Source organism: Notolabrus celidotus, chromosome 24 (genome assembly GCF_009762535.1).
Source record: "Notolabrus celidotus isolate fNotCel1 chromosome 24, fNotCel1.pri, whole genome shotgun sequence".
Lineage (NCBI taxonomy): Eukaryota > Metazoa > Chordata > Actinopteri > Labriformes > Labridae > Notolabrus > Notolabrus celidotus.
In genome coordinates this window covers 2883158-2910787 of record NC_048295.1, presented here as the reverse complement: position 1 = coordinate 2910787, position 27630 = coordinate 2883158, and the positions used below count along the sequence as shown (strand labels likewise).

The window sequence follows — 27630 nt, the reverse complement described above, 5'->3', positions numbered from 1 at the left end:
GTGTTAAAACCACTGTTCTTCATTCTAACATGATGCTTCTTTTTACAGCAATGTGCAAGGAGACAGCAACACAAGCATCTGCATCACCATCGAACCCGGCCTGCTCCTGAAGGGAGACATTTTGGTAAACTGTCCTTTTATTTTTCATCTAACTTGATTAAGTATTGAAATAAAAATACAAAAACAGGAAGTAGATCTTCACCTCTGATTGCAATGACACATGCATCCGTTAACCACCCTCTCTCTCCCTGCAGCTGAAGTGCTACCACAAGCGGTTCAGAAACCCCACCAGAGACATGGTGTTCAGGGTTCAGTTCCACACGTGCGCCATCCACGACCTCGGGGTTGTTTTCGGGAAGAGCGAGCTGGACGAGACCTTCAAAGGTAATTGTTCTACGTGTTTTCATGAGGTATTTATGAGCCAACGTTAAAGGTGTTTTAGAGATAATCAGAGCAAACATGGGTTTGTTTGAACACGGTCGTTTGAGCCAGAGAGAGGTTTTTGGTTTCCAGTATAAATACGCTGCTCCCTGCTGCAGAGGAACATAGTCCTGATGTTTTTACAGCAAACAGGGTCCTCTGGTGGTGAGGGCGGCTAACATTTACACAGAGCATGTAAATGGAGGGATGGAATGGCAGAAAATGCATCCTATTGAATTAAATTATGATGCTCTTAGCAGGTTTTAAAACACACTAACGTATCTTTTTTGTGTGTGCACAGACGACAGGTTTCCAGAGTACGGAAAGGTGGAGTTTGTGTTCTCATATGGACCCGAAAAAATCAGAGGTACACAGTTTTTCCCAACAGAAAATCAGTAGAGTACTTGTTGTAGTTATTTGGGATTAAATAACACCCTTCATGTAAAAGCTGAGTCAGTAACCTTCTGTGTGTGTGTGTGTGTGTGTCTGTGTGACATCAGGTCTCAGTCACCTCGAGAACGGGCCAAGTGTCTCCGTCGACTACAACACCCAGGACCCCCTGATCCGCTGGGATTCGTACGAGAACTTTGAGCCCCGCTGCGAGGACGCTGTGGACGGCGAGCACGGTATGTCCAAATACAAACACACACTCACACACACACACACAGAGAGAGAGAGAGAGAGAGAGTTTGATGGATGGGTTGTCTCCACTCATCTACAGCTGCTTACAGACTCACACGCTGTCTGCTGCTGTAGCTGTTTGTTCCTCTCCTCTAGAGTCTATAAAGTAAACCCCTTAAAGTTTGTGTTTCATATTCTTCTGACTGCAGAAGTTAAATCTGAAGTATACTTAATGATGATTTAAAAGTTTGTGGACGTGACTTAAAGGTTATTATCGTCATGTCAATAACACCAACCTAAGTGAGAGCTCCTGCAGTGTTGTTTGCACTGAATCAGCAGAGTAGTGAAGGAACTGTGAGAGAAAATGTTACCATATTCATCATCACCATCATCATCATTATCATCATCATCACTGACCTTCCCATACCCGTGAGTGTCTGCTTCAAACCAACACAAGACTCTGCTCTGCTGTGGACGGTCCCGCCCTGAGCGATCTTTGACGTGATAGCGGTAAATTTAAGGTGCGTTGACGTCGATCCTGCAGCTCCATCAGATCAAGACCACGTGAGGAAGCATTTTGGCTTCACTTTCTTTACGATGGGAGGAGATGGAGGCACGCCTTCCATATTTAAGTGCAGCTTCCAGCCCTGCACAGTTTTTAATTCAGGAAGAGGAACATTTTATAAAGTTGCAGGTCCTCTGGTGTCAGAAATCATAATTACAGACTTTCCTAATCCTGCATGTGAAATATGTCCGTCCTTTGTGGTCAGTTTCATCTGAAAATGATATTTTTTTAAGCTGCATTTTTTGTTGTTTTACTTAACTTTACTTATCTTAAACTCATCTCCAGTTTGAGATATATGTCACTTATTCATAGACAAGTTCCAAGTCATCACCACAAGTCTCTGACTGTGATGCACCTGTGTCTTCTTTCTCTTAACCCCACTTCTCCTCCTTTAGACCTTACATCTCTCAGCCTCCCCTCCTCCCCTCCTTCCCCCCCGGCCTGTCAATTAGGCCTTTAAATAGCTGCTGCAGAAATAGGGGGGCGTCAGTCGCCCTGCTACTGGCTGCCCCCCTCCCCAGGGGGGTTGTAACATGAGACGCCACCAACCTTAAGTCCCACAAGCGCCCACTACTAACCTCACTGTGTCACATACACACTCCTCCAGATACACACATAGCAGGGACATGAATGTTATAAGATACAGAAACATCTTTCTTTGCAAAAGACATTCAAACACTCAAATCTTCCTCGTCTATGCATGGATTGAATTTTGTGTATATATCCATAGATGAGGTGGAAGGGCTTAACTGCAGAACGAAACGCATCATTACACCACAACTCTTTAAATAAACTCAACAGCACACATTGATGACATCATAACTTATCCTTCCTGACAGCTTTTAAGACCTCATTGTGTCCACAGTGATGATGACATTCATAATTACAGCTGTTAATCTGAGAGGACTCGCACAAACAGAAGGATGCTCTCACCCTCAGCTGAGTCAGGACTTGGCAGCCATTGTAACACTGCATCCGCTTTTTATAAATGGCTTTTTTTTTTTTTTCTTCTTCTTCTTTTTTTACGGCTTCGCAAAGACCCATTTCATTTTTATGAACACCCCCCCGGAGGAGCGCTGCGGTAATTGCTGCGTTGCAAGAAGGTCAGTGGGAAATCGCCAGGATTGCAAGTTCGATCCTAATTGAATGGGCGGCAGTGTTCTCAGCACTCAGCAGAAAAAAAAACCTCTCGGCCAGTTTATTCATTTGTGTAATTGCAGCTTTTGCTCTTATACTTGGACGTGAGAATCCAAACTAAGTGTCTGTTTTAATAAGGGACGATCAGACGGGGGGGAAAGTAGCTTTTGCAGAAACCTGTAAAGAGCATTTAAATAAAGGCGAAGACAGACGCTGGAGTCATCACTTACTACATGAACAAAGCATACTAACCCTACTTATCCAAGCTCCCTAACCCAGGTGATAACATGCATAACACTCAAAAACTCCATGGCAGCCTATTTTTACCCACTCCACTCCACTGGATACTTCTCACTCATCAGGAATCATTCAGAGATTTCACGGTTGTTTATTTTTCCAGGTGTTAAATAAATATTTCAGCCTCAGGCGTTGATGTTTCGGATGCATCTGGGAGCTCATCCTGACGCCATTTTTTAAGTCCGGCAGCCTTGGCGATCCAGCTGAGAGGACTGAACGAGAGATGGGTGTCTTTTAACGGGGCTGTGGGATTATGAAGCTTAGGGGCTGTGTGCGATTCATACTGATGTATGCGCTCATGGGGTGTGTGAGGAGAGGGAAGCCATAACACATGATATTCACCCGTTCAGGTGTTATTCCAGTTGTTTGCGATGCTATATTTAAGTCAGTGTTTTGTACTTTATGAAGCTGCACAGGCCTCTGTTAACTTTTAACATGTCTGGATGCAGTTTTAATGCTGTGTGTGTGTGTTCGTGTGTGTGTTTGTCGGCTTTCCTTTGCTCTGCTAATAGCCCGTCCGTGTGGTGGCAGCTGTCGACCCCGGAGGTCAAACAAGCCGGAAGGCCACCGAACGGGCCACCGAGCAGCCAAAGAGCAGCAACTGTGCTGTTAGGAGGGAAATCTGTAATCTAAAAATGACACATGAATCATTTTAATGCATTGCTTTTAAGGATTAAAACAACAAAGAGGGCGTCCAGATCTTAAAAGGAACTGCAAACACCTCCAAACAAAGTCTTAATGAGCCACAAACTTGATATTTAATAAGTGATTTATCCAAAACCATCAAGTCCACAAGCTGTGGCACCATTTTCTTTAACTTTACGCCTCTACAATCAAATGAAAGCAAAAGAAAACAAAGAACAAAGACATTTAGAGTGATGCCATGGAAAGAAAACTTGCTCTTTGCTTTAAAAGTTATATTTAATTTTAAAATACCCCAAAAGTTTTATTGGATTTGGTTGTTAGACCACCGTTTAATGATGTCAAACACTAAAGCTGCATTTCCACCTAAAGTACCCTGAACCTTGAGTCCAAGGTGTTACTTTCAAGGAACTAAAGGCTCATGCATTTAACACTGGCAGCAATTTGAAACATCATTTAGCCTCTTTATTCCCAACCCTAGTTCCAGGGTTTACCCATAATGCTCTGCTGCAAATGCTTCTTGTTAACTTGCAGTGTATATAGCATTTTTGCCACAGTGTCAACAGTCAACACTTCAGTGTTAGTGGACCCAGTGCATGACAACAACCTCCTAAATAAAAAGAAGTAACATAAAGATCCAGCGTCATGCCACAGGAGGAGAAGAAGAAGAGTGTGTGTGTGTTCCAGTGTCTGAGTGTGTGTGGCGTACAGTAGGGCAGAGGGCCCAGTGAGCGCTCAGGCTGCCTTCCTCGTTGACCGCCCTCCTCCCATATTTGGCAGGGGCCGAGCCCTGAAACATGTCTGGAATAGCTGGACAGAGACAGACAGAGAGGCAGAGATAGGGAGACAGGCACAGAGAGGGAGACGCAGAGACCACCAGGCTACTGGACAAAAAAACTAAACGCAGGGTTGTTTGAATGAAGGAGACGTGAAATCAAGACAACGCAGAGCAGCTGAGGAGGATTGGTTGGTGAGTAGTGTTGTGCGGCCTCTGGGTTAACAAATAACCAGCATAATGATCTGATCGTGCGTTAGAAATTGGAATAATTGTCTTTTTCATGCAGCAACCACATCGTTTATGCAAAATCATGCAGGTTTTGCCCTCCAAAACCTCCGCTCATGACAAGACGATGATGTTTTTATAAAGTTCGTCCACAGACAAGAGAGTCTGTTTGTGTGTTTGTTGAGTTTCCATGTCAACATGGTTGCATCCTGTGTGTTTGGCACCTATACGGTACCAAATGAGTCATGGAGCGAGCAATTTGTGTGCGGAACATTTTATGAGCGGGCTGCAATTTGGGTACACCAAAAGTATTAGGGAGCATGGTTGGTAGCTGCAGAGAGGTTGGACTGGGATGCACTGGGTTTGTGTTTTCAAGCTGCCCTGGAGACAGCGTTTGAAAAGTTGCAGCTTTTTATTCTGCTTTATGTGTTTCACTCAAGTATTTTCAATGTGCATAAAGACAAATGGCATCTTCGGGTCCAAAAAAAGCATTACCTGAAGCATGTCTTCGGTCTGCAGAAATAGAGAGCTCTCAGGTATTTTAAAAGCACCCTGTGTGTGTCTTGCATGAACCCATAAGGCCCCTCGTTAGACCTCTCGCTGACAGCAGGGTGAGCTGCTGCAGCAGGTTCAAATCCCCAGCTGTGGGAACCCCGCTGAGCCGCTCCTCATCTCTTGATACCTCCTTTCTCCTACCGTCTGTGTAGATGTCTCCATGTGGCTTTCCCTCCGTCTGTGCACGAGCTTCTTCACGTGAAGGTACTTGAGAATACATACAAGGTACATGTGCTCGAGTGCCCCCGGTGAAGAAACCTCATCCCAATATTGATGCTGTACCGATAGATTACATGACACACTATATGTATCCCAACACCAAACCATGAAGATAGATGGGTGTAGATTTGCAGGACATCTCCAGAGTTCAAGTGGGACCTCCATTTATCAGTGTTTCTTTAGTTAGGCCCACAGCACCTCTGGGAAGCTGAACAGAGAGCTCCAGCATCCCATAACCAACCCCATCATGCTAGCTTTCGCCTCCCAACATACCTACGCTCCAAAACAGAGAAGAAGCAGAGAAATTAGGACTTAGGCAGCAAAGAGAGAAACCAAGGAGAAGAGTGGTGGTCAATGGGGACCCAGAGCTCTCAGAGTGGCAGAGAGGACAGACCAGGTTGCAGGCAGACAGAGCTTTAGACAGCTCCTGATGCCTGTCTCTGTAAAGTGACATAATGACTGACATTCAAAGGCTTCTTCATTTTCCTTCAACCCCGTTCAGGGCTTATAGTGATTCCTATTTTTCTCAGTCCAGACCTGTTGCTTTACATAACCGAGAATATCCTCCAGACTCAACCCCGGCTCAGACTCCCATCTGCAGCTTGATCTGTCATCTCCTCTCTCTTGCAAAGAGCTGACATGAATCAGACGCGCAGTGTAGCTGGTTGTCAGTCCGATATACAGACAGACAGTCAGACAGACGGATAGCTTTTTATGACAGTCACTCGGATGACAGTCGGGCGGATGGATGACATCACCCCGAAAATGAATCGTGGAGCCAGACACTGATACGGTCACGTCACGTTACCTCAAAGTGTGACAGCTGAACACTGGCTGACGGATGGACTGAGAGGCAGACACGGCAAATATAAAACTGCGACAGTTTTCCTTGTGCCCGTCACTGATACATCAACCTTGACACCTTTCGCCACTGATGGACTGTCACATCAGCTCTCATGATCTGCTGCAAAACATGTCCAAACTTAATGGAGCATGTGTAACCCACATTAGAATTATCTCATGTAAAAATCCTGATCTGTCCACCTCAAAGAAGTGTTGGAATAAGTGGCTGAAAGAGGATATTTGTGTCTCCTTGTGTCTCTCACAGGTCTTTAAGACTAGTCATTCAGTTGTCAGTCAAACCCAGTCACCCACTGCTGGCATGCAGACTGCCAGTCGTCACGCTGATATGAAAGCAGTGAAGGTGAATGTCACATCCTGCTGTGAGATACCCGACGTCTCGCTGACAGCCGCGAGCCTGCCTCTGCTTGTCAGTGTGTATAATTGCACATAGAAGAGTCACCAACCGACTCAAAAATGTTTCGCCGTGTGAGGGACGGGGCAGTCGAGGGCTTGAGATCAAAGACAAGGTTACTTTGGTCACACGGTAAACAGTATCCTCATTTAACATGTCTGGGATTACTCAACCTTTTACTGAGAAGTGCTTTAAAGAAGAGGAACTTGATTGTGTACGCTGTAATTTGTGAATTAAGGAAGAAATTAAAGCTTTTTAGTGTTCAATTAAGAGTTTCTTAAAGATTCAAAGTCTTGCACAAAGTAAAAGATTAACTGAAAGTCCTCAACTTAATCAAACATCAAATCAAACAATCTTCAGGTTCCCCCCAAATCTGTTGACCTCCACCCATCCTCAGTCCTCTCTACCTCTAAATAGGACCAACTTTAGATGACTGTATGCCTGCGTGTGTACATATGCATTATATACGTACATGAAATCATACACCTTATCTAGTAAAACATGTCCAAAGCGGCTGAGAGACATGGGACCATTCAGCAATGTGTATAAACACAAGGTGGGTTTCTATATTTATATGCATCTGCGTTTTATGAAATGGGTTTGGTGCTTTTTATAAGGTCAGGGGGTCCCTTGCAGGAAAATAAAGCCCATCTTTGAGTTTCCATCACCCCTGGAAAGCTTTAGTTAATTCCCAATGGAAAAGTCTGACCCAGCTCCCTTTGGAAAATAGCTCCAGTTTGAAAATCTACTTGAAGATTTGATAAGAAGAACTTAAAGATGTACTAAATGGTGTCATCTGCGTACAGAGAAATGTTTTACAGATGACAAAGAGATGCCGACAGCTTCTCTTCACAATCAGATGCAGAACAAGTGCAAAAGATGTCCAAGTCTTTGTGCTGTTGGCCTCTGTAGTCCATTCCTAGTGAATTCCCTCCATTGGGAGTTTCAATCAGCCGTGATGATGTGTTCCATGTCTTACTTCCCATATTCGGCGCGTCACTAAAACAGTTATATCCATGGAGAGCCCGGGGAGTAATTACAGTATGAATGCATGGAACATATTCAGCTGCCGTCCACCGTGTCCTCACTGCTTTACAGGCTTGTCGACAAATGTGCCACCTTAATCAACGTGTTTGTTTAACTCAAATGTACTAACCGTGTGTTTAATCCACGTCCCAGCTGCTGCATTTGATACAGTAACAACAATGGCGGCGGCACATTGTCTATTTTTAACGAACGCATCGGCCGCAGGTGTTTAAATGGCTTTTTAATGGCCTCCAAGCCCCGCGACATGGCAGGGAGACACTCAAGTGAACATTTAAGAGACTACAGCCAAGAGGCAGGTGTTGTGGGTGTGGGATTCTGTGGGTTTGTGCTGTGCCACTGTGAGAGCTATGCTTCCGGCGCTTTGACAAGAGAGGAGAGCACCTGTCACATGAGAGGATATACAGAATGACAGGTGTGGATAAGAGAGAGGGGGGAGGATTCACGTTAGGTGTTGAAGGAATGCTTGATTTAATCACATCTTTGATTCAGTTTTAAGTTAAAGAGATAACTTTCCACACAAAAAAGGGTTTCAAACTAAATCTATTGTACTCAGAGGAAGTCAGAGTTATATGTTACACCCACTTACTGCAGTAGGAAACAAGTTGTTGGCTATTTGTGGTAGCCTCTGTGACTCATATGATCTAATTCGGGGTCTGCTGCATCTATTTATCGACACAAATAGTAGAAAGCTATTTGTTCCATTTAAATTGAGGGCTTTATGTCGCTAAGCTAAGCCCACTAGATTTGAAAGCTGACAGACCGTAAGCTCCCTGACATCTCTTACAGTAGATGATGCCGGGCTCTTACATATTTTTAGTGTGTTCTCATACTTGGATCATACTTTGAACGATGTGCTGCATGCATAGTTCAACCCCAAGTCAAATGCATGATCGTGTCACTGCTCCATAACTGTGGTTTTTGCACATTTTGGGACATAAAACTATCACTGCTGATCTTTTTGTAAAAGCAATAACTTGCTGAACCAATTTACTCCTTCCCGGCAGCAATTACACCATTATGCTATAATGACCTCATAATATTGCACTACTGCTCACAGCCTTTTGATGATGATTGTATGTTTTCAAGGGAGGTCTAACATCCAGGAATTGTCCGTTGGCAGCTGATCATTGACTTTATTCCTCTTAGTCTCTTCCAGGACATCCGTGTTGATGTTGTCGTAACATCGTCAGCGTAAGATGCATTCAGATTAATCTCTATTTACAGATTCTGCATGAAAATTACTAAAAATTCTGTTCCCAGTATCTTAGCACTCATCTCAATAGTGAAGCTCAAACAGGTCAGGTATGTCAAAAACAACAGCTCATCTCTTGGTCATCTGATTTTACAGTTGAACTCTTTCACCCCTGTATAGCTAAGCTGCTGCCACGTTAAATGTGTGAATATGTAGCTGTAGTGTGGCAGAGGAGCGCATGAGTCTCTGGGCGTATGCACATACCATGCGTGTGGGGCAAATGTAAAGGTCGTGACCTTGCCATGCTCGTTAAGTGACTCCTCGTCATGCGCGATGTTGTTTGGCACGTCAGTTCTGAGGATTGCACCAAACTCTGAGGACTCAGCCAAAGTTTGTGAGGGAGAGGAGATAGTGAGGAAGGTGTTTAAGGAGGTGAGAGTCATTTCTGAAATTCATACTTCAGCTGTGAGTCAGTCGCTGCTGTGACGCTCCTGTCTACACCCCAAAAATAGCAGTGGTTTCATGAGTTGAGTATTTGTCACCTGAACAGCACACGGAGGGAATATGTGGATGTTTTGATTTTTAAGTTGTTGACACTACATCGATATTTGTGTTCATCTTCTCTTGGTTTTTGACTGCTCTGATTAAGGTTTGTTGTCGTCTGTTGGGTCGGTGGTTCCTTGGAAACTTTTAAGCAACAACCCCAAAAACAAGCACCAAATGTATGTGCCCAAACCAAGAGTAGATCAAATTATTCTCTGGTAAACCAACAGAAATTGCCTTCCCAAAGCTAATTTATTTGTACATTTTGAGTTTTTCTTTTACTTTCCAAGCCGTGACATGTCAAAAAACCAGTGCCTGTTCCCCTGATTTAACCTCAGGACTGGGGTTAACCAGCAGCTGGAAAGAGTGTCACCATGGGAAACTTGAGTTGTTTAGCCACATGGTACTTCAAGGTCCTCTTTTATGAGCTAGAACAAGGGCTTTCCCTCTTCTGTGAAAGGTTAGGGAGAGAGTGGGGGAGAGAGAGGGAAGACAAACAGAGCTCTGAAGGAAAAATGTGTAAAAGGCGACTCTGTGAGAGCTGACGATTACCTTCATCGTTATCAAGACTTTGTGAAAGAGTCTCTTCAATTATTTGGACTTGTAAGACGAGTTAATGGGAGGTTACAGGAAAGAGGGGTGATCCTGAGTGAGGGGATCCCCTCTGATGACAACACCAGGCGTGGGTGCTCCAGTCCAAGGCTGTCAGATCTCGTGGGAGTTGTAGTTTATTTGAAACAACATTGCCTCCAAGCCAGCTGCAATGTGGTGTTGGTGGTGGTGGTAGAGTCCCTTCCCCCGCCTGCCGGGAACAGTCAGAGATCATCACAGGGTGCCAGCTCACCCCTCTCGGCAGCTTCGGTGGTACAGCCCCGCCTCGACTCGCTCCAGCAGAGCACATGTTGGGTGATGAGAGGACATGAATCAGAGAGGGAGAAGAAGCCTGGAGACAGAGAGTTCAGTTCCTCAGAGGCAACAGAAGGCATTTGATGGACAGACTTGAATCTGTACAACAACTTCCTTTTCGAATTTTAATCTAATCGGCTGAAGAGAAGGAGATATTTCATCATTTTGTGAGTGTTTTTTGGAGCAGTGGAGTGAGAATCAGGTGGTTTACCTACAGCACAGGTAAGGTGGATTTACTAACTAAGTATTATACTATAAGAGATAGATAATTAATTATGATTTTAAGTATTTCAGGAAGAAAATCATTCAAAATTAAAAGTATTAAAGGTATATATTTCCATTTGCTCTTAAAAATAAACAACTTTTGGTCCCAAGTTTGTCCACAAGGCTTGGGACAAAGTTCTTGTATCTAATAAAATCAAACCCCAAACAAACAGTAAAACTAAACCCCGGTGTTTACTCTCATGATGTTAATCTTTATGTCACAATAAAAACAACCACAGAAACAAACTGTGTTTACAACTTCCTCCCCTGCCCTCCCCATTCTTGCTGCTACTGTGCCCGTGAGTTCTTGTTGACATGGGTTTGGAAATAGCTGCTTGCCGAGCTCTTCACCATCTGTCCCACAGCGGTCGCTCAATTTGGAGCCAGCCACGGTCATGTATATGTCATGTATCACTTTGCAAAAGTACACTGGACACTGGCAACCAGTGTTGGGGTGTTATTTTGTTCTGTGCCACCACAGAATGAGCTGTTGCATGTGTGGTGTGTCAGGTTTTCATTGCAGGGAATGTAGTGTTTGGAAGTTGTATTGCACCTGACCTAAGCTTGGGTGTTCATGTGCTTCATGTGAGTTCTTATTTGTCTATTTCTCACATGTTGGAGTATATTTTTGTGTAAAGATGTGGCTTGGCTTATTAGCGTCCAAGAAATGTCAGAGGGTTTATACTCTGATGATTCTGAGACTGGATGGGAACTTCTTTCCGATGCTTAATGGTTCAGTTGCTGTGGCTAGGAGGGGAGCAATAACTGCAAAGTCTTGTACTTTTTCCCTGTTGGCGTTAATATGTAGCTTTTGGTGGTTTGGAGACACATCAATACCAAGAGCCCTGGTTTTTTAAATATTGCTCTTCCACTTTGGAAATAAACTGGAAACACCAAAAAATAAATAAGGCCTGGTCATTTCATAATACATGCATCAAAAGCTTTGATTGTGCAACATGTAAGCAGTCCAACTTTGCCAGCATGATTCAGCAGCCAGATCGCAACATGAGCAAGACATCCAGTCCTCTTCCCAGTCCAGCTCTGGGTTTCCAAACTGGCATTGCTGCTACTGACTTTGGCTCACACAGACCAGCTGTTTTCGGTGGGTTGGACAGGTCCCTCCCTGGTTCACGTCAGACCATGTGGGCCTGCACTGACGCAACGTGACAGGGGCATTAGCCCTGCGAATTAGCTATTAATAGCCGAAGGAAGGGCTGTGTTGCTGGTTGCAGGTCTGCAGGCTGAAACTCAGGGTTGAAAAAAGATGGGTGCAGAGGGGGGTCACTGGGCTTGTGGTGTGAGGGATCCAGTTCCACGTAAATGTGACTTGATAATTGATGCCAATGAGATCTAATGAAACACATTTGTGCATGAGGATAAACATCCAAATCACCTCAAGTGGCTTTGGTCCACCTCTAAATCACTAAAGGAACAACAAAGGCAAATGTGTCCCTTTTTTCAATGTTCCAATCATATGTTTCGATTGTTCCAAAATCATGGCACTGCCTCGATTATAATTTTAGTCTCTTCGGATCTCTTTCAGATGTTGTACACACCCAAGGCCCACTAGATGGAAGCCTATATGCCCGGGTCCGCAAGAAAGACTCCCTGGAGGGAGTTGTCACCATCAACGGCCTCCCAGTCCTTGAAAACGCCTTGACCAATCCAGAGCACCCATTACAGCACCCCAGCCACCCACTCCAAACAACTGAACACACTCTTCCAGTGACAGGCCACGCCTCTCTCCCTGCTGTTGACCACACCCTTTCCGTGAGCAGCGATTCAGGCAACTCGACCGCATCCATCAAGACTGATCGCACAGACGAGCACAGCCAGTCTTTGCAGAACGCTGCGAACCACAACAACCAGACAGTGACCCACCCGCTGCTCAGCCCACAGGAGAAACGAGAGCTCGACCAGCTCCTGAGCGGCCTTGAAGCACCAACCCATCAAAGACAAGCCTACCTGTCCACTTCCACCAGTCCAGGAGGAGGTGTCAGGCACCTGGTTCCGGCGCAAGTGCATGTCAACGGGGGCCACACCAGGCTAGTTGGCGCCCCTTTAACAGACGAGCGTGAGACAGATATTCTTGACGACGAACTGCCCCACAGTCAGGAGGGCAACAGTGTGGACAGCTTGGGAACTCTCTCATCCTTAGAGGGTCAAGCAACACCAGGGGACTACTACCAATCCCAGACGCCAAGTAGCAGACAGAACGACGGGCCCTACCTTGAAAAATTAAGCGAGATGCCCGTGCACGGAGTAAGAACTCCCACAGCGATGCAGGAGAGGTCTACAGACTCTGCATCGCCACAAGGGGGATACAGCAACTACCAGAACGGGGAAGGGATGTACCGTTCACAGTCTTTTGGGAATCAACCAGGAAGCAGTCCTGAAACCAACCCTAAACTGATGCCACGGGCCCCAGAGAGGAGCACCAGTAGCAGGGAGGCCGTTCAAAGAGGTCTCAATACCTGGCACCAGTACAGCCTCCCAGATGATCCGTTTGGACCTCCTCTTCAGTCCACCCACAGCTTGCCCCACTTCCCAACGCCAGCCTCGCAGAGGGACATTGAGCAGTCCATCGAGGCGCTCAACATGCTCATGCTTGACCTGGACCCAATCAACTCCCACATGTCCAAGTCCCACAGTGCACCTCCAGGGGAGAACAGCCTTAATACGACCCAGGTGCCCTTCTCTCAGACCCTCGCAAGACCTTCATATCAAGCAGACTCTGCCATCCATGGCTACAACAACTCGGGGTCAAGCAACAACTCCTTCAACCAGCCGTCACGGTCCCCTGGAAGAGTTGCAGCTTTGCCAAACCAGAGCCCTGTTATGGAGTCCCCTTCATATTCTCCCCAGAGATCCAACGCTGGCTACCAACACCAGAACATCACCCCAACACACACCCCAGAGCCCTACATCCACACACGCCAAGCAGCCCACAACTACCCATCAGACCCGTCCTCGAACTTCAACCAGCAGGTCCAAGGGAAGCCTGCGAACTCGTACCCAGGTGGTGTTGTTTCCCAGTCCCCAGACCTGCAGGGTTCATCTCCTTACCCGGGCTACAGTGCCTCCTCCTCTCCTCTCCCTACGCTCACCCCTCAGCCCAAGGATACATCTTCAACCTCCCTGCCCCGAGAACAAGAAGCAGAGGAGGAGACGCTAAATTTGGAGGGCCTGGTTGCTCACCGGATTGCTGGTAAGACTGCAGGTTGTTGTCAGAGTGAGTGAATGCTGACTCACTGACTGAATGAAGAAGGGGAAGGCTTGAGTGACAGCGAAATTAAATGAGTCAGTTTTCAAGGTTTCATTCAGATTTCAGGCTTTTGTTATGTGACGTGATTAAAATGTCTTATCTTAAGGAAATAATGGACACATTGTAGCTTATGTTGGAGTTCTTTGGTGCTTTATTGGCTGACAGCAGATTTTTTTTTATATCTGCTGTTATTTTTATGGCAGTTATTGTATTATTGAATGACACTGCAGAGTTTCCAAGCAAAACAACCATCAACTGCACTCACATGGACAGTTATGTCACAAACAAATATGAGGGTGGTTTTAAATAGATTCAATGCAGTTGCAACGATCAACAATGACACTTTAGCAAAGCGTATGCATCCTGGATCTTTATATTGAGCACTGGACTATAGTTTAAATGTCATTTTTATGCATATCAGTCCAAAGTGCCACAAAGCATGTGAGCAGTGCAGCCTGCAGGAGTTTCTGTTACAGGCCATCATGGGGTGCCGCACCAGAGGAATGACCTGCAGTCATAAAATTAGCTCTGCAGCTGAACTGAAGCAGAGCTGGTGAGAGTAGAGATGGTGAGGGAGTAAGAATAGCCGGGCGTCCACAGCCTTTAGCTTCCATACATTGTCTGCATTCATATTTATCTTTGTGTGAATCTATATGAAGGCTGCCAGGCGCCTCCTTGTGGTACAGTGTTGTACATTCCTCTGTGTGTTCATCAAAGTTCAGATCATCTCACCTCGCAGCGATATAACTCAGCTGCTGTGATCATTTGATATCTTTTCATTTTCTCTTCACGTCATTAGAACCCATTTCCCTTCTGATTTTTCTTTCTCCTTTTCTGTTCGATTCCATCTCCCCATCATTGCTTCCCTCCCTCACCTTCCTCCTCCACCTCCACCTCCCGCCCTCCATGCACCACCCTGACCTCCCTCCCCCTGGAAACAGAGTACAACGCTCGTATCCGGGGCATCAGTGAAAGCATGTCACCGCAACAATCTGACCGCCATCGCTCCTATTCCTTCTCTGGTTTGTCCTTCTTTCCCTCACTTTTAATTTCTGATTTTCTTTCATTGTTTGCCTGCACTGGTGAGAACTTTTTCTGCTTCACAACCTTTTTTCTGCATTCCTTTAAGACTCTTTATGATTGCTCTATTCATGAGTTTTCATCACTTGGAGTTTCTGTTCTGTATTTTCTTTCACACCTCTGTTTATCCCCTTCACTTCTCTGATACAGCAACCCTCTTCTTGCTCTTTTTCTCTCTTCCTCGCTCTCTTTTAAAAGAAAATATATCAAAGCTTGAGCTTTAGAAAGTTGGGTATGAGTACCCCAATCAGAGATAAAGAAAATGATGAGATTCTGCAGGAAACAGAAGTGTTGGTTGTTTTTAAAGGAAAGGAAATGTATTCTTATGACACAGTAAGTATGTTGGGGTTTTTCAGGGGTACGCTCCAGAGGTATGACCCCAGAAGTGACGCAGGAGACCGGCCGGCGTCGGACCACTAGTGAAGGGCAGTACCAGAGCTGCACACCACCGGTGGATTCACCAGACTTTGCCCACAATCTGGCCCTCAACCCAGGAGGAAGACCAAGAGAGGTCAGGTTTACATCAGTTCAGGATTGAAGCAAACCAGAGGACACACCATACCATGCTTTGAAGTGATGTTAAATATGTCTCCGTCTCTTCCAGGGTCCCATGCACAGTTACCGGGAGGCGTTCGAGGACGATGATGCAGACCGGTTTGCCAACAGTCCCACCTCTCGAGGCGGTGGTGAGATTTCCCCCCAGACCCCCAGCTTCCCCGTGTCACCACAGACTCCTTACTTCAACATGTGTAGGTTCAGTCTTCCTGCAGACAGGGGGGGCGCTCTCTTAAATCCTGATAGAACTCTCTTTTTGTCTTTTATTAAATGTTAAAATTAGATAAAGCTTTGGAGGGCGAGCTTGAGAAATGAGAGAATGCAAGAGTGTGACAACAAAAAGCAGGAAGGTATTTTATTGTGTTGTGGTTTATTACCCAGAAGATGGCTAAACCTTCGATACGGACATGTGCTGTCATGACCGACAGTGCAGTCATAACCCTCACTGGCCGAACCATTAGCTCTCAGGATTTTGAACTCGACAAGGCAAAAAAGGCGTGTTCTGAACGTGTCCCCAATTAAAATAAATTGATTTAGTGTTGAAATAACTTTTAAAACACAACTTAAACCATTTATTTATTTATAACAAGCTACAGAACACACTTTCCTCTCTGAGAGAACCCCAAACGTAGACTCTAGACTCTGGTGTGACCATATTTCTGGATCTTAAGGTACTATATTATTTATTTCAGTGTATTTATTTTAGAGAGAACTTACACAAAATGCTAAATTTAACAGGTGAAAAAGTTGGGAATAAGAAATAATGACACAATAAGAACAACTGAGAGAAAATGATTTAATTTAGAAGTATTTTTGATTTAAAATGTGATAACATGATGATAAAATACACTGAGAAATAAGAGCAAACTCCTTAAATAAGCACAATTATTACATGTCAGAGCAGTGACTTCAAATTCACTAATTCAGAAACTTCAGAAAGTTGAAAAAGATAGTTGAAATAAATAGAAGAAAGAGGATTTCACACAGGCAAACAAAAGTTTATGTTCAAACTACTGAAACTAGATAAAAAACCAACTCAAACTTTAAATGCATTTCTGACTCTTAGTAGCAAACGAAATACAGTTTGTCCTCACAGTCATGAGCCTCCCACTCTTTCTCTTGGACCTCTGCTACAGCATCAACTTCTGCTGCAGCATCAACTCCTCCAGCAGGATCAACTCCTCCAGCAGCATCATCTCCTCCAGCAGCATTAACTCCTCCAACAGCATTCAGAGTCCTGATAGACGCCTCAAACGCTGCTGTAGTGATGGCGCCCAGAGTAGAGTTAGTCCCGTTTGTGCTCCGCGTCCCTTCCCTCATCTTCAGAGCGGCACACTCAAACTTCACCCTCGGACAGGCTGGTTTTCCTCCTCTGCTCCAGGCCTCGTACTCCATCGTCTGCCCGTCCGTCCACAGCCAGTCTCCGGGGAAGAAATGCAGTCCGATCCAGACGTGGTCGGTGTAGTTGCTGTCTAACTCCTTCAGGATCAGTGTCATCTCCGCTTTTGATCCAACGCTAGCCAGGTCTTTGTGATGCTCCCTGCAGTAGTCCAGGGCTTCCTCCCATGTCTTCCTCTCCCTCACCACGAACACTTTGTAGCAGAAGAAACGGAGGTGATAAAATGACGATGCATCGTGCCATTTACCATGGTGAAGCATGCCGTAGTTCTCAAACCAAGAATTGTCAGGCTGACCATGTCCCCAGAAATATTTGGACACCTCCCCAGCTCCGGACCATGTCCACATGGCCCTACTATCGTTTCTTTCCATCCCGATCCAGTAGGAGTTAAAGTCATAGTAATGCTGATCAACAAGGCTTTGGAGAAGCCTCATGTCGCGTTTGCTGCTGACCACAGCGAGCTCGGTGTGATGGTCCCGACAGTATTCCTGAGCTTCATGCCAGTCCTTCTTTCTGTCGACGTAGACGTATTTGCCAAAAACTGCAAACAAGCTGAGCAGGAGGAGGACGCAGGTGAACGTTTGCTCCATCTCTGTGTGGTATCAGGGACAGACTGACGCTCCTGCAGCTCTCTGAAGATGGATATGCTGCAGTTTGAGACAGTTTTTTGTTTACTCTGTGTGATGGATTTTGCATATGGTTGGCCTTCAGCTTCAAGAAAGTACACACAGCTGTTCCCTCCTGCTGTATGTTCCAACACAAGATGCTAATATTTCCATCATTTGCTGCAAACATGAAGTGATGATGCAAAATATCTCCTCACACGGGGTGCAGGTTTCTCAAAGTTATGGAAACACCCAAACAGAGACGGAGGCTGCACAAACATGTTGAGTTTGCTTGAAGCCAAACTCAAGTGTTGCATGAAGCAAACAAATCCTAGGGCAGGTGTGTGCAAATTATGTTTTCAAAGGAACAAAGTTTGCGTCATGTTCTTTCCACAGGAAGTCAGAAATGTAAAGCAGCATCAGAGAGAAGAAGTGCATCCATACTGCACTTCTATATTGTCAATCGCTCTTTCCTTCACCGCTGTGGTCTCTTTCTTTCGGTCTATTTACGCCACACCGGCGCCTTATTCCTGCGGTCGGGGCTCGAACACAGCTGTTGCAGTAAGACTCTGTGGCACAAACGAATCATGTCACCATCCTTACATCCCCTCCATGCCGCCTGAAGAGAACATCTTCCCTAATATCAATCTAATCATGAGACGACTAAATAACACGACCCCCATGACCACCATCGAGCGGAAACCCTGATTCTGCTCCCCAGCATGCTACAAAGTGTCTGACATCATCACGCTCATCTGCTCTCCTGTGATTGGACAGATGATCAGCTCATTGTGATACAACAGCATCAGATGTAGACTAAAATACATTGATTCAAACATTATAGTGATGCTCTTGTGAAGTGTTTTCTCTAACATCCTTTCATGCCTTGTATGCACACTTCTCATCACACTTTTATTCTTACTGTGGGATGTTACTCTCCTTCACATGTTGTCTTCTCCTCTCCTGCAGCTCGCTCTCCGCCAGGTTTGGCGAAGACTCCTCTGTCAGCGCTCGGACTGAAGCCTCACCAACACGGTGGATCAGGTCAGTTTGAACACAAGGTTCATTTACATCACTCTCAAGTTGATAATTAGACTTATAACACCACAAATATGTCACAATTTCCCCCTTTTTTCTTCTCTTACTTCCAAAACTTCCAAAGAATCCAAACATCTTTAAGCTAAATGTTCACAATGTGTGTAAAAATGACATTCAGGACATTTCTCTGAATGCAGACGTCACAGCTTCATGAGAACGGCTGCTTAACTGTTGGTGTCTGCTGCCATCTAGTGCTCAAACATGTTAGCTACAGCTTCAGCTCATCCTGCAGTTCTTGCTTTGCACTCAAAGTTCTCCTCCTTCTCTCCTCCTCTTCCACACATCCTCTCTTCTTGCCGTCAGACTCTGAATCTAATGACGGGGACCAAGGTAAGGGTGTCTCCATGGCCACGTCTGCGTCAGCGTCTCAAACACAAGCACAGTCCTCCTCCCGTCCTTTATCGACACATTTTTATGTTTGTTCTGTCTTTTAATTTTTCGTGTGTTTCACCGCAACCTTTTCCTTTTCAGTCCTGCATCCCAGAGTAATGTCACAAAGATTCTGTTTCTGTTCCTCCAACTCTTTCTACGCCTGATAACTGCATCCCATCGGCTCTCCTCTAAAGGGACACCTCAAGTTGAGACTGACATGGTGTGCCTTTTTGTTCCCTCTTTCCTCAGAGAATCGTAACCTTGTCGACGCAAGGGTGCAGCAGTTCAACGCTGCCCTCTCCTTCGGCAGCCCGGTCCACAGCACCGATGGGTGAGTCTGCCTGGTCCTCATAAACTCTGGATTTGCCTCCTGAACGTCCGTTAACTGTGTGATTTTATTCTCCCGTCTGCAGGAGGTGGATGGGTTCCTCTGACAGCCCCGCCCCCTCCCACCCTCACAGACCCGCCTCCCCTGAAGGCTCCCAGGTCAACATCATGGGCGTCCACACCGTCCCCGGCAGCCCCAACACCCTCCACCGCACCGTGGCCACCAACACGCCACCAAGCCCCGCCCTCCAGAGACGCTTGGGCCAAGCCAGCCCCTCACTGGCCAGACACACTCCTCCCGCTGCCGGCGGCATCCCGTCCAGCCCTCTGATTGGCCGGAAATCAGCAGCAGCAGCCACAGGCGTGCCTCCCAGCCCTCTGATGGGTCGCCGCGTCCCACCGCAGAGCGGACACTGCACGCCTGACGAGATGGGAGCCGCTTCTCGCCAGGGGAGCGTACAACCCCCTGTCACGCCCGCCTTCCCCGTGTCCCCACAGCTCCCCGAGAAGAGACACATGTCCAGTGGGGACGCAGAGAGGACGGATAACAAGAATCTGACGCCTGCGCCTGTGAGCGGAGGGAGCACGCCGAACCTGACTGGAGCACACACACTGCCAGACATCTCAAAGTCCATATACGGTGAGACCCTGAGAGATAAGAGGATTTAGCTTCCAGACAGTTCAGTCTTTTTAAACTGTCTCTCTGTCTCTTTGCTCCAACAGATGGTTACCCAGACATCAAGATGAATGTGAAGTTTGTCCAGGACACGTCCAAGTTCTGGTACAAGCCAGACATCTCAAGAGAGCAAGGTGAGAGTTCATCCTTCAGTCGGTTTTATCTCACAGCCCTTTCTCTTCCTGCTTCATCCAACCTCCTGCTTCTCCTCCTCTTCCTCCTGTCTTTTCTGCTCAGCCATCAATCTGCTGAAGGACAGGGAGCCCGGGGCGTTCATCATCCGGGACAGTCATTCCTTCCGGGGAGCGTACGGCCTCGCCATGAAGGTGGCCTGCCCGCCTCCGACCATCCAACAGAACAAGAAAGGTAGAGACAAACTCTGGCAGCGTCGAACTCTCAGGGGGAACTCACTGAGAGCGGATGTGGCTGCTGCAGATACTAAAGTCACTCTGGTTGTCTAATCTCTTTCTGTTTGGTGGTGTTTCTTCCAGTCGGTGACATGACCAACGAGCTGGTGAGACACTTCCTGATCGAGACGAGCGCCAAAGGTGTGCGTCTGAAGGGCTGTCCCAACGAGCCCTACTTTGGTGAGTTTAAAGCTACGTCTGCACCGAGGTCCAGACTTTGATTCGGTGTCGAACAGATCCAAAGTATTTGTGTGTTTGCAGGTTGTCTCTCCGCTCTGGTGTATCAACACTCCATGACTCCTCTGGCTCTGCCCTGCAAGCTAATGATCCCCGCCAAAGGTCAGTTTAACTCAACAGCAAGAGATGATCATGATAACAGCTGTTTGTTTGTTTCCTCATGTTGTTCTCTCTGCTTTTCTGTCCTCACAGACCCGAATGAGGAGGCGCTGGAACTGGCCACGCCCACTGACCCTGTGGTTGAGCTTCTCAAGCAGGGAGCCGGTGAGCAACATGAGCTAAAATATTATTCACTGCAACTTGAGGGATGATTTTTTACTTGGTAGAGTTGCACAGAGGAATGATTTACTGAACGATGCACCAAGAGATGCAACATTCCTGCAGAGAGACAAAAGAGATGCAAAATTCAAAGAGTTGTGATTTCTGCATCACTTTTCATCCATCAGTAAACGTGCTGACACATTTTCACGCTTACCTTACAGTCCAGAAGGTTCCTGAGGACGGCCATGGTAAATACTGGTTTGCACTTGAAGTGAATGTGAATGCTGTCGTGCCTGCTGTCACAGAGAACTGCTATCATGTAGCTTCATTCATCACATCATGTTTAAAGATCAGCTTTAAAGCATCCTCTACAGGAAAGGATCAATGCATGCAAACATAGTTTGTGTGGAAAATTTCTTAAAAGTGAAGATCACCTTGCAGTGCATGAGACACTCAGCCACACACCATCGCTCGTGTTGACTCCTCAGTCACTTTACATTAACCTGCATGCACACCGTCTCCTCCCACGTCTCCCAGAGTTAACACCGCCTTTGTTTTGTCCCCCCCCCCCCTCCGTAGCGTGCAACGTCCTCTACATCAACTCTGTGGACATGGAGTCTCTCACGGGGCCGCAGGCTGTCGCAAAGGCGATCACTCAGACTCTGACCACCAACCCTCTGCCTGATGCGACCACCGTCCACTTCAAGGTGTCCTCGCAGGGCATCACGCTCACCGACAGCCAGAGGAAGTGAGTCCACACACGCAGCGACACCGGAGACCACAACATGTGTAGTTCTATGTGACAGCGGCTCCTCCTGAGACTGTTTTAAAGAGAATATGCAGATCAGAGAGATCTGGCTGCACATGCTCTGATGTTAATGTGTCTTTAGATTGAACTCTGGTGACCTCTAGTGGTGATCTTTGAGAAGACATCTTGCTCAAACTTGCTCCTGATGACACCTTGTGTTCACTTCTTTTGTCTCTTGCAGACTTTTCTTCAGGCGACACTACCCCATCAACACAGTGACTTACTGTGACACTGACCCCCAGGACAGGAAGTAAGAAACATCACTTCTTCATGTTTGATTATCAAAATGAAAGATTTGTTTTTGATTGTTTAAATGATAAATAAACTGTGTTGTTTCCTCAGGTGGGGCAAAGAGGGAGGAGGCTCCGTGAGGTGAGTTTGTAGTTTGAGTTTTCCACTCAGGTGAAAAGTTAAATCATGAACCTTGCTGACTTCATGTCGTTTTTCTTTGTCCCTTCAGGCTCTTCGGCTTCGTCGCGAGGAAACAAGGAAGCACAACAGACAATGTGAGCCACCTGTTTGCAGAGCTGGACCCCGACCAGCCGGCCTCGGCCATCGTCAGCTTCGTCTCCAAAATGATGAAGCGGTGAAACCTCCCTCCGCCTGCAAATGGCGGTGGCCATTGTGAAATCTTCCTTCGTCGTTCGTCGGTGTCTTCTTCGCCAGGACTCGATGATGTCCTTATTTTTCTGTTTCCTGTTTTTTTTTCTGTTTCCCTCTTCTCTCGTTTTTGTCTCTCTGCCTTGCTGGTTTGTCTTGGTCTTTTTCGGAAGATTGGAAGGATTCAGTTGGCGCTAGTGGACGTGCAGGGTGGAGCCGTGAACGTGACAAACATGGAGGTGACAGAAGGGAGAAAATGAACTCGCAGGGGCGACCTGTACTAGAAGAAAAAAGCTCGCTACAGACTTAAAGAGGCAAAGCTAAGTTCAAGTCGGGGAACACGTAAGGACTCGTACGTTTCAGGGTTTTCTGTTGTCGTTTTTGTCGATTGATTTACCAAAGGTAGTTGCAACACAAGTGCAAGAATGATGTAGCTATTAAGCCATTTTTATTTCCTCTTTTAAAAGATGAAGTGAACAAAACAAGAAAAAAAACAAAGAACTACTCTTGAACTGGTCTTCGGGAAAAAAGTTGGCCTTGACGGCTTTTAGCAAAACAGAATCCGAAGACCTTATGCATGTTAGCTTGATCTTTAAGCTCGGTTCTTCTACCTTCCACCTGAAAAAAAAAATCATTGTGAAACCTTTGGAGTGGTGACTCCTGGGTCTGCTGTGTGTTTGGAAAGGGCTCTGCAGTGAAAATAGACTGATTTAAAACTGCGCACAGCAGACCAGACAGGAAAAAAAAAAACAACACACCACGCTTTGAAAAAGGTTGACGCACTTTGCATCGGTCCAAGCCTGACACCTCTTCTTCAAATTGGATTACTTCACCTTGAAATCATCAACTCCTTAAAAAACAAAGGCAGACTTTGTCCACAAGATGGCGCCATCCACTAAGGCTTGGATCCACCCTTCCCCTCCTTGAGTCTCCCATCACCAACTGCTTGCAGTCTGTTGAAACACACTGGAAACCACCAGGGACTGAACCCACGACCTGGACCTATGCACTGTCTTCTTTATGCATGTTGTTGTCCCAAAACTTGCACCGCCCCCCTCCTCTCCTCCTCCCTCCTTCCTCCCTCCATAGCTACATTCACTGAAAACATTCTTCGCTTTGTGCTAAAAAAAATAAGACGACATAAAAAAAAACAACCTTACGACAAGTACAGCGAGGTTGTACGACTTGTCGAAGAGACTGCATGAAATAGAAACATCTTTTGTAAAAGAGTCCTGAAACAGAAGTAGACAAACCCATTGTTGAAGTAGTCACATGGTGGTGAGATGCTCTATTTTTTCTTCTTTTCTTTTAACCTTTTCTGTCCATTTGAGCCAGGGTTACCTTTCACTGTATCAAACAGAGTCTGTTCTTTCGTTTCTCCGTCTCACAGTGTCGTCAGATTGACATTTAGAAACCTTTTAGGGCAAAAAGAAAATGTTAAAAAAAGGAGTTTCCACACTGTGCGCAAATGCCTGCTTGTTGAACACACGCTCAACCATCACAATAAGCTAAGGAAAAATTGATATTGATATAAATGTACATAGATATACTACTTTGAAAGGTGACATAGCGAAAAAGTATTTATTTTTGTTGCTTTGGTCCCTCATGGTTACTCATATATACATATATTGTACAGTCTAGATAAAGAAGATTACCTAAAATGGGTCGAGAAAAAATATAGACTTATTTTGGCTAATGATTTCAAAGTCTGACGATTTTGAAATGTGTTTGAATATATGGTGTACATTACTTTGTACATGTATATGTTTGTTTCTTTCGGGCTCGTCATGTTTTTGTTTCTGTTTGAACGAGGTAGGGCATGAATGAGATAGAAGACTTTGCATGGACTGACGCATTTTTCAGGTGCGGGAACGCGCTCGTAGACGCTACAAGAAAATGCGCCGTAGCTGGTAGAAAAACTAACGGTGAAGGAGGCGACGACGACGACTTTAGCAAAAAGGGAAAAAAAATAAACAACCTCAAATGCAATATGAAAACAGCTGTATGCACCCATGACGGTTACTTTTATAATTTTGCCAAAGATTCAAACACGACACATCTATGCTGACAAGCTGCATGTCGCTCTTTTGTTGCTTTTTATTCGTGCTTCACTCGCGCAGCTTCTGCAGCAGATTGAAGGAACTTTAACCAGCCGGGACACGCGGAGGTATCACAGGGGCCTTTGGATTTATACATTTATCAGCAGACGACTTCTTCTCCTCTTTTTTTAATGTTTGACACTCCAAAAACAAACCTGCTGTGCCCCCAAAATTGGAAGTGTGTAAACAAAGCACTTATTATGCTCACAGAAAAAAAGGAGCGACGGCTCCAAAACAAAGTTCCACATCCTGTCTCACCATGACGCTCAAAGCTCCACTTCCGCTGCAGCTTCTTTTTTTCCTTTTTTGTCAGACTGCCAAAAGGTGTCTCCTCGGACCCTGATCAAAAGTCGCAATTTATTTATTCTTATTTATTCTTTTTATTTCAAGATTTCATCGTCGCATTATCGCAACGGTCAGTGTTCACGAATGGAGGAATGTACGGTGGCCGTTCACTCAAAGCAGAGAGGTGCACGCCGCTTTTGTCGGAGGATTTAAAAAGACAGAGAAGAGTGAGCGTTTGATTCAAAGTGAAGCCGACGTCGTATACCTGTTTGTTTTGAGTCAAGAGTCACCGCCGTGAAAAAGACTTCTGTGACCCCCGCTGTGCAGATGATGGAACTTGTTGTATGAATGTGCTACTAATGGATGTACAAAAAGGGTCTCAGATTTTGTTTGTGCTTCTCATTTACATTATATTGTCATGGCTTAGGAGAAAAAAAACATTAAAGCAATACAAATCAGTTACATTCAAGATTTGTGGGTCTTATTTTCAGAGTTTTTGCCATCTCCTTCATCTCTCATCATCAGCGGCTTCAGCGGCAGGTGTGCAGCTCGTTAGCTCTGATTGGAGACACCTTGGAGGAGTTTACTTGGAGAGGGGGTGAGGCTTTCAGAGTGCCATGTGAGCCTCAGTGTGAGGGGAGAGGCTGAATGTGCTTCATGTGTCAGGAGATTAAAGCCAAGGCATCAGAATCAAAGAATCAAAGAGTTAAAGATCACTCTGCCCGTCCCTCAGTCACGTCAAACTCTTGAAGTTCCTCAGGGGACGTTACTTCATCTTCTTCCTCTTCCATATTTGCATTTTAACACATGTTGATGCAGAGATAAGGTCATCTTCCTGTTTAGGGGAGGAGAGGACACTTCTAACATGAAAAAGCATTCAAATGATTCAAGGCTGACAAGTCACAAGCTCCAGAAAATCCAAATCACCACAGCTAAACTGGACCATGAGGGCCCAGATTGATAACAGGTGTGTGTGTGTGTTTGATTGAGGAGGGAGGGGGGTGCAATCCAGCGCTGCAGAGTCAACACAGGCAGCTCTCCAAGCAGTAGCCGAGTCTGTTTGTTTGCCCTTGCGTGTTTCCAAGTCCGAGTCCCACCACACCCCGGAGTCAGAGGCACGAGTGACGGAGCCGGGGCCGTAAAGAAACATAATGAAAACTGTGTGTGAGGTTCTCACGGCTGCAGACGCTGTTCAAACTCGCAAATATGTATGACACACTCAGTCACTCACCCCCCTCTTGGACAAATTACATACACAGTGTCGCCCTCTGCATCGCCTGGGCAGAGTTATGAGCTGTAAGGGAGGTGCACGCTTCGACCAAGTGCATTATGGGTCTCTCAGTTAGTGCTTTCTGAGTTCAGAGACTCTAAAACTTCAGCGTTCAACTTGGACATGTGTGAAGCTAACACGCCTTGGATTGGTGCTGCATTTAATTCACATTGACAACTTTATTTGAACAAGAGAATCCCATTGACAGCAAAGTTTTCTTTCACAGGAGATCCCCCGTGTGCTCGACGAGGTTCACGTTTCTACAATAAGAGAAAATGAAGCAGAATCAAAGCATAGTGTCTGTCAGGGATGTAAAAACACGGCTTAAACTGACGCCGCAGATAAGCAGCGCAGCAGTTCACTCCGAAACCACGTGTGTCAGGGTTTGATCGAGAGCCAGGTCATTGAATACAGAACCAGGACCACATGCTTCTTTCTTTGAAGGAGGTCTGCTCACATTTCAACACCTGGTGGACACTTTGAAACCTTTAAGGATATATCCCACATTTATCTGACATCGTAAATCAAACACTGAGTTGAAAAGTAGTGCTGAGAGTTAGTCAAGAAAGAAACAGACTTGTGCTGTCTCTGAATCTACGTGTAACTCTTTGCAGGGGCGTGACAACATGTTGAATCCTTCCTGGAACAAGAGAAGGAGACAAAACTTGATTGGAGATCAAATTAAGATATTTTGGAAGCCGATATTTGGATGACATCCACCTTGATGCTAGTGCAGAGGTGCAAAAGCTGCAGTTCCCTAAGTGTCCACTTGAGACTGATTTCAAAAGCAAAGTAATCCCCATTAAGACCTGTGTTAAATCTCTGTTTATGAAGGAAAATGAACCATGATTAGTGGTCCGTGCACAGAGCATTTCCCTTCGTGTGAAGACTTTAACGCCACACATGGCAGAAACATGAACACAAACCTCTCGGCCTGTAGTCGAGCCGGAGTGTGGAACGCAGTGGAAACATGTGCCGTGTGTGAGAGAGGCATCTCACCCAGGTATGACCTTCCTGCACGGAGACTCGCTGCTTTCGGAAAACCCTGACCCCTGCACATGCAGATGCCACTGAACTGTAAATATTCAAATAGGGGAAAATTCCCACTCTGCTCTTATCAAATGGAAAAATCAACCTGCGTGTTTTGGTTTGTGCTCTCCCCCTCCTCTTCCACGCTGTACTTCTTTTCCTCTCAGAGAACTTTTTATTTTCTGTGATTGAAGACAGATCTGGTCGAGTGATTGGCTTGTTCTTCTGCAGCAGGTGACACTAACTCAAAAACTGTCTTTTCAAAGCTCTAAAACATCCATGACTGCATGATAATGTCAAAACACACTCTGATATTGAAGTAGGAAGCTATTAAAGGCTCATCAGAGGACTGTGTTTGCTCCTGCTCCTCAAAAGAAGCTTACAAAAACATTCGTAACCAACTCCTGTCTCATCCAGCAGCACGTCCCATTCTCAGCTCCTCAATGCTTCCTTAAGATAACACCACTGAGGTCAGGCTAATTAGGGGTTGAAACGGTACATTGGACTTCTCCTCACATCCACATGTTGGTCAAAAACAGCCCAACATGGTCGGTTTTGAAACCAGCCAGCTGTTCTCACGCCAACCCAGCA

At 45.7% G+C, this 27630-nt stretch overlaps 1 protein-coding gene across 6 annotated transcripts in view; it reads left to right on the top strand.

The window, feature by feature from the left end:
• The window catches only part of tns1a (tensin 1a), an 83436-nt gene extending 58232 nt beyond the window's left edge, over nucleotides 1-25204 (top strand). For 2 of the 6 annotated variants that reach the window (XM_034677706.1, XM_034677707.1), the window contains 20 exons: nucleotides 49-124; nucleotides 255-384; nucleotides 722-787; nucleotides 921-1046; nucleotides 12210-13874; nucleotides 15368-15522; nucleotides 15616-15760; nucleotides 18540-18614; nucleotides 19290-19371; nucleotides 19454-20007; nucleotides 20091-20177; nucleotides 20281-20409; nucleotides 20535-20630; nucleotides 20712-20789; nucleotides 20880-20951; nucleotides 21170-21196; nucleotides 21528-21696; nucleotides 21938-22006; nucleotides 22099-22128; nucleotides 22217-25204. In XM_034677706.1, the coding sequence (XP_034533597.1) occupies nucleotides 49-124; nucleotides 255-384; nucleotides 722-787; nucleotides 921-1046; nucleotides 12210-13874; nucleotides 15368-15522; nucleotides 15616-15760; nucleotides 18540-18614; nucleotides 19290-19371; nucleotides 19454-20007; nucleotides 20091-20177; nucleotides 20281-20409; nucleotides 20535-20630; nucleotides 20712-20789; nucleotides 20880-20951; nucleotides 21170-21196; nucleotides 21528-21696; nucleotides 21938-22006; nucleotides 22099-22128; nucleotides 22217-22346 (3961 nt within the window). In that variant the 3' untranslated portion in view covers nucleotides 22347-25204. Of the gene's footprint in view, nucleotides 1-48; nucleotides 125-254; nucleotides 385-721; nucleotides 788-920; nucleotides 1047-12209; nucleotides 13875-14872; nucleotides 14954-15367; nucleotides 15523-15615; nucleotides 15761-18539; nucleotides 18615-19289; nucleotides 19372-19453; nucleotides 20008-20090; nucleotides 20178-20280; nucleotides 20410-20534; nucleotides 20631-20711; nucleotides 20790-20879; nucleotides 20952-21169; nucleotides 21197-21527; nucleotides 21697-21937; nucleotides 22007-22098; nucleotides 22129-22216 lie in introns of all 6 variants that reach the window. The other 4 variants (XM_034677708.1, XM_034677709.1, XM_034677710.1 and 1 more) reach the window with 3 other exon arrangements.
• The last annotated feature ends 2426 nt before the right edge of the window (nucleotides 25205-27630 follow it).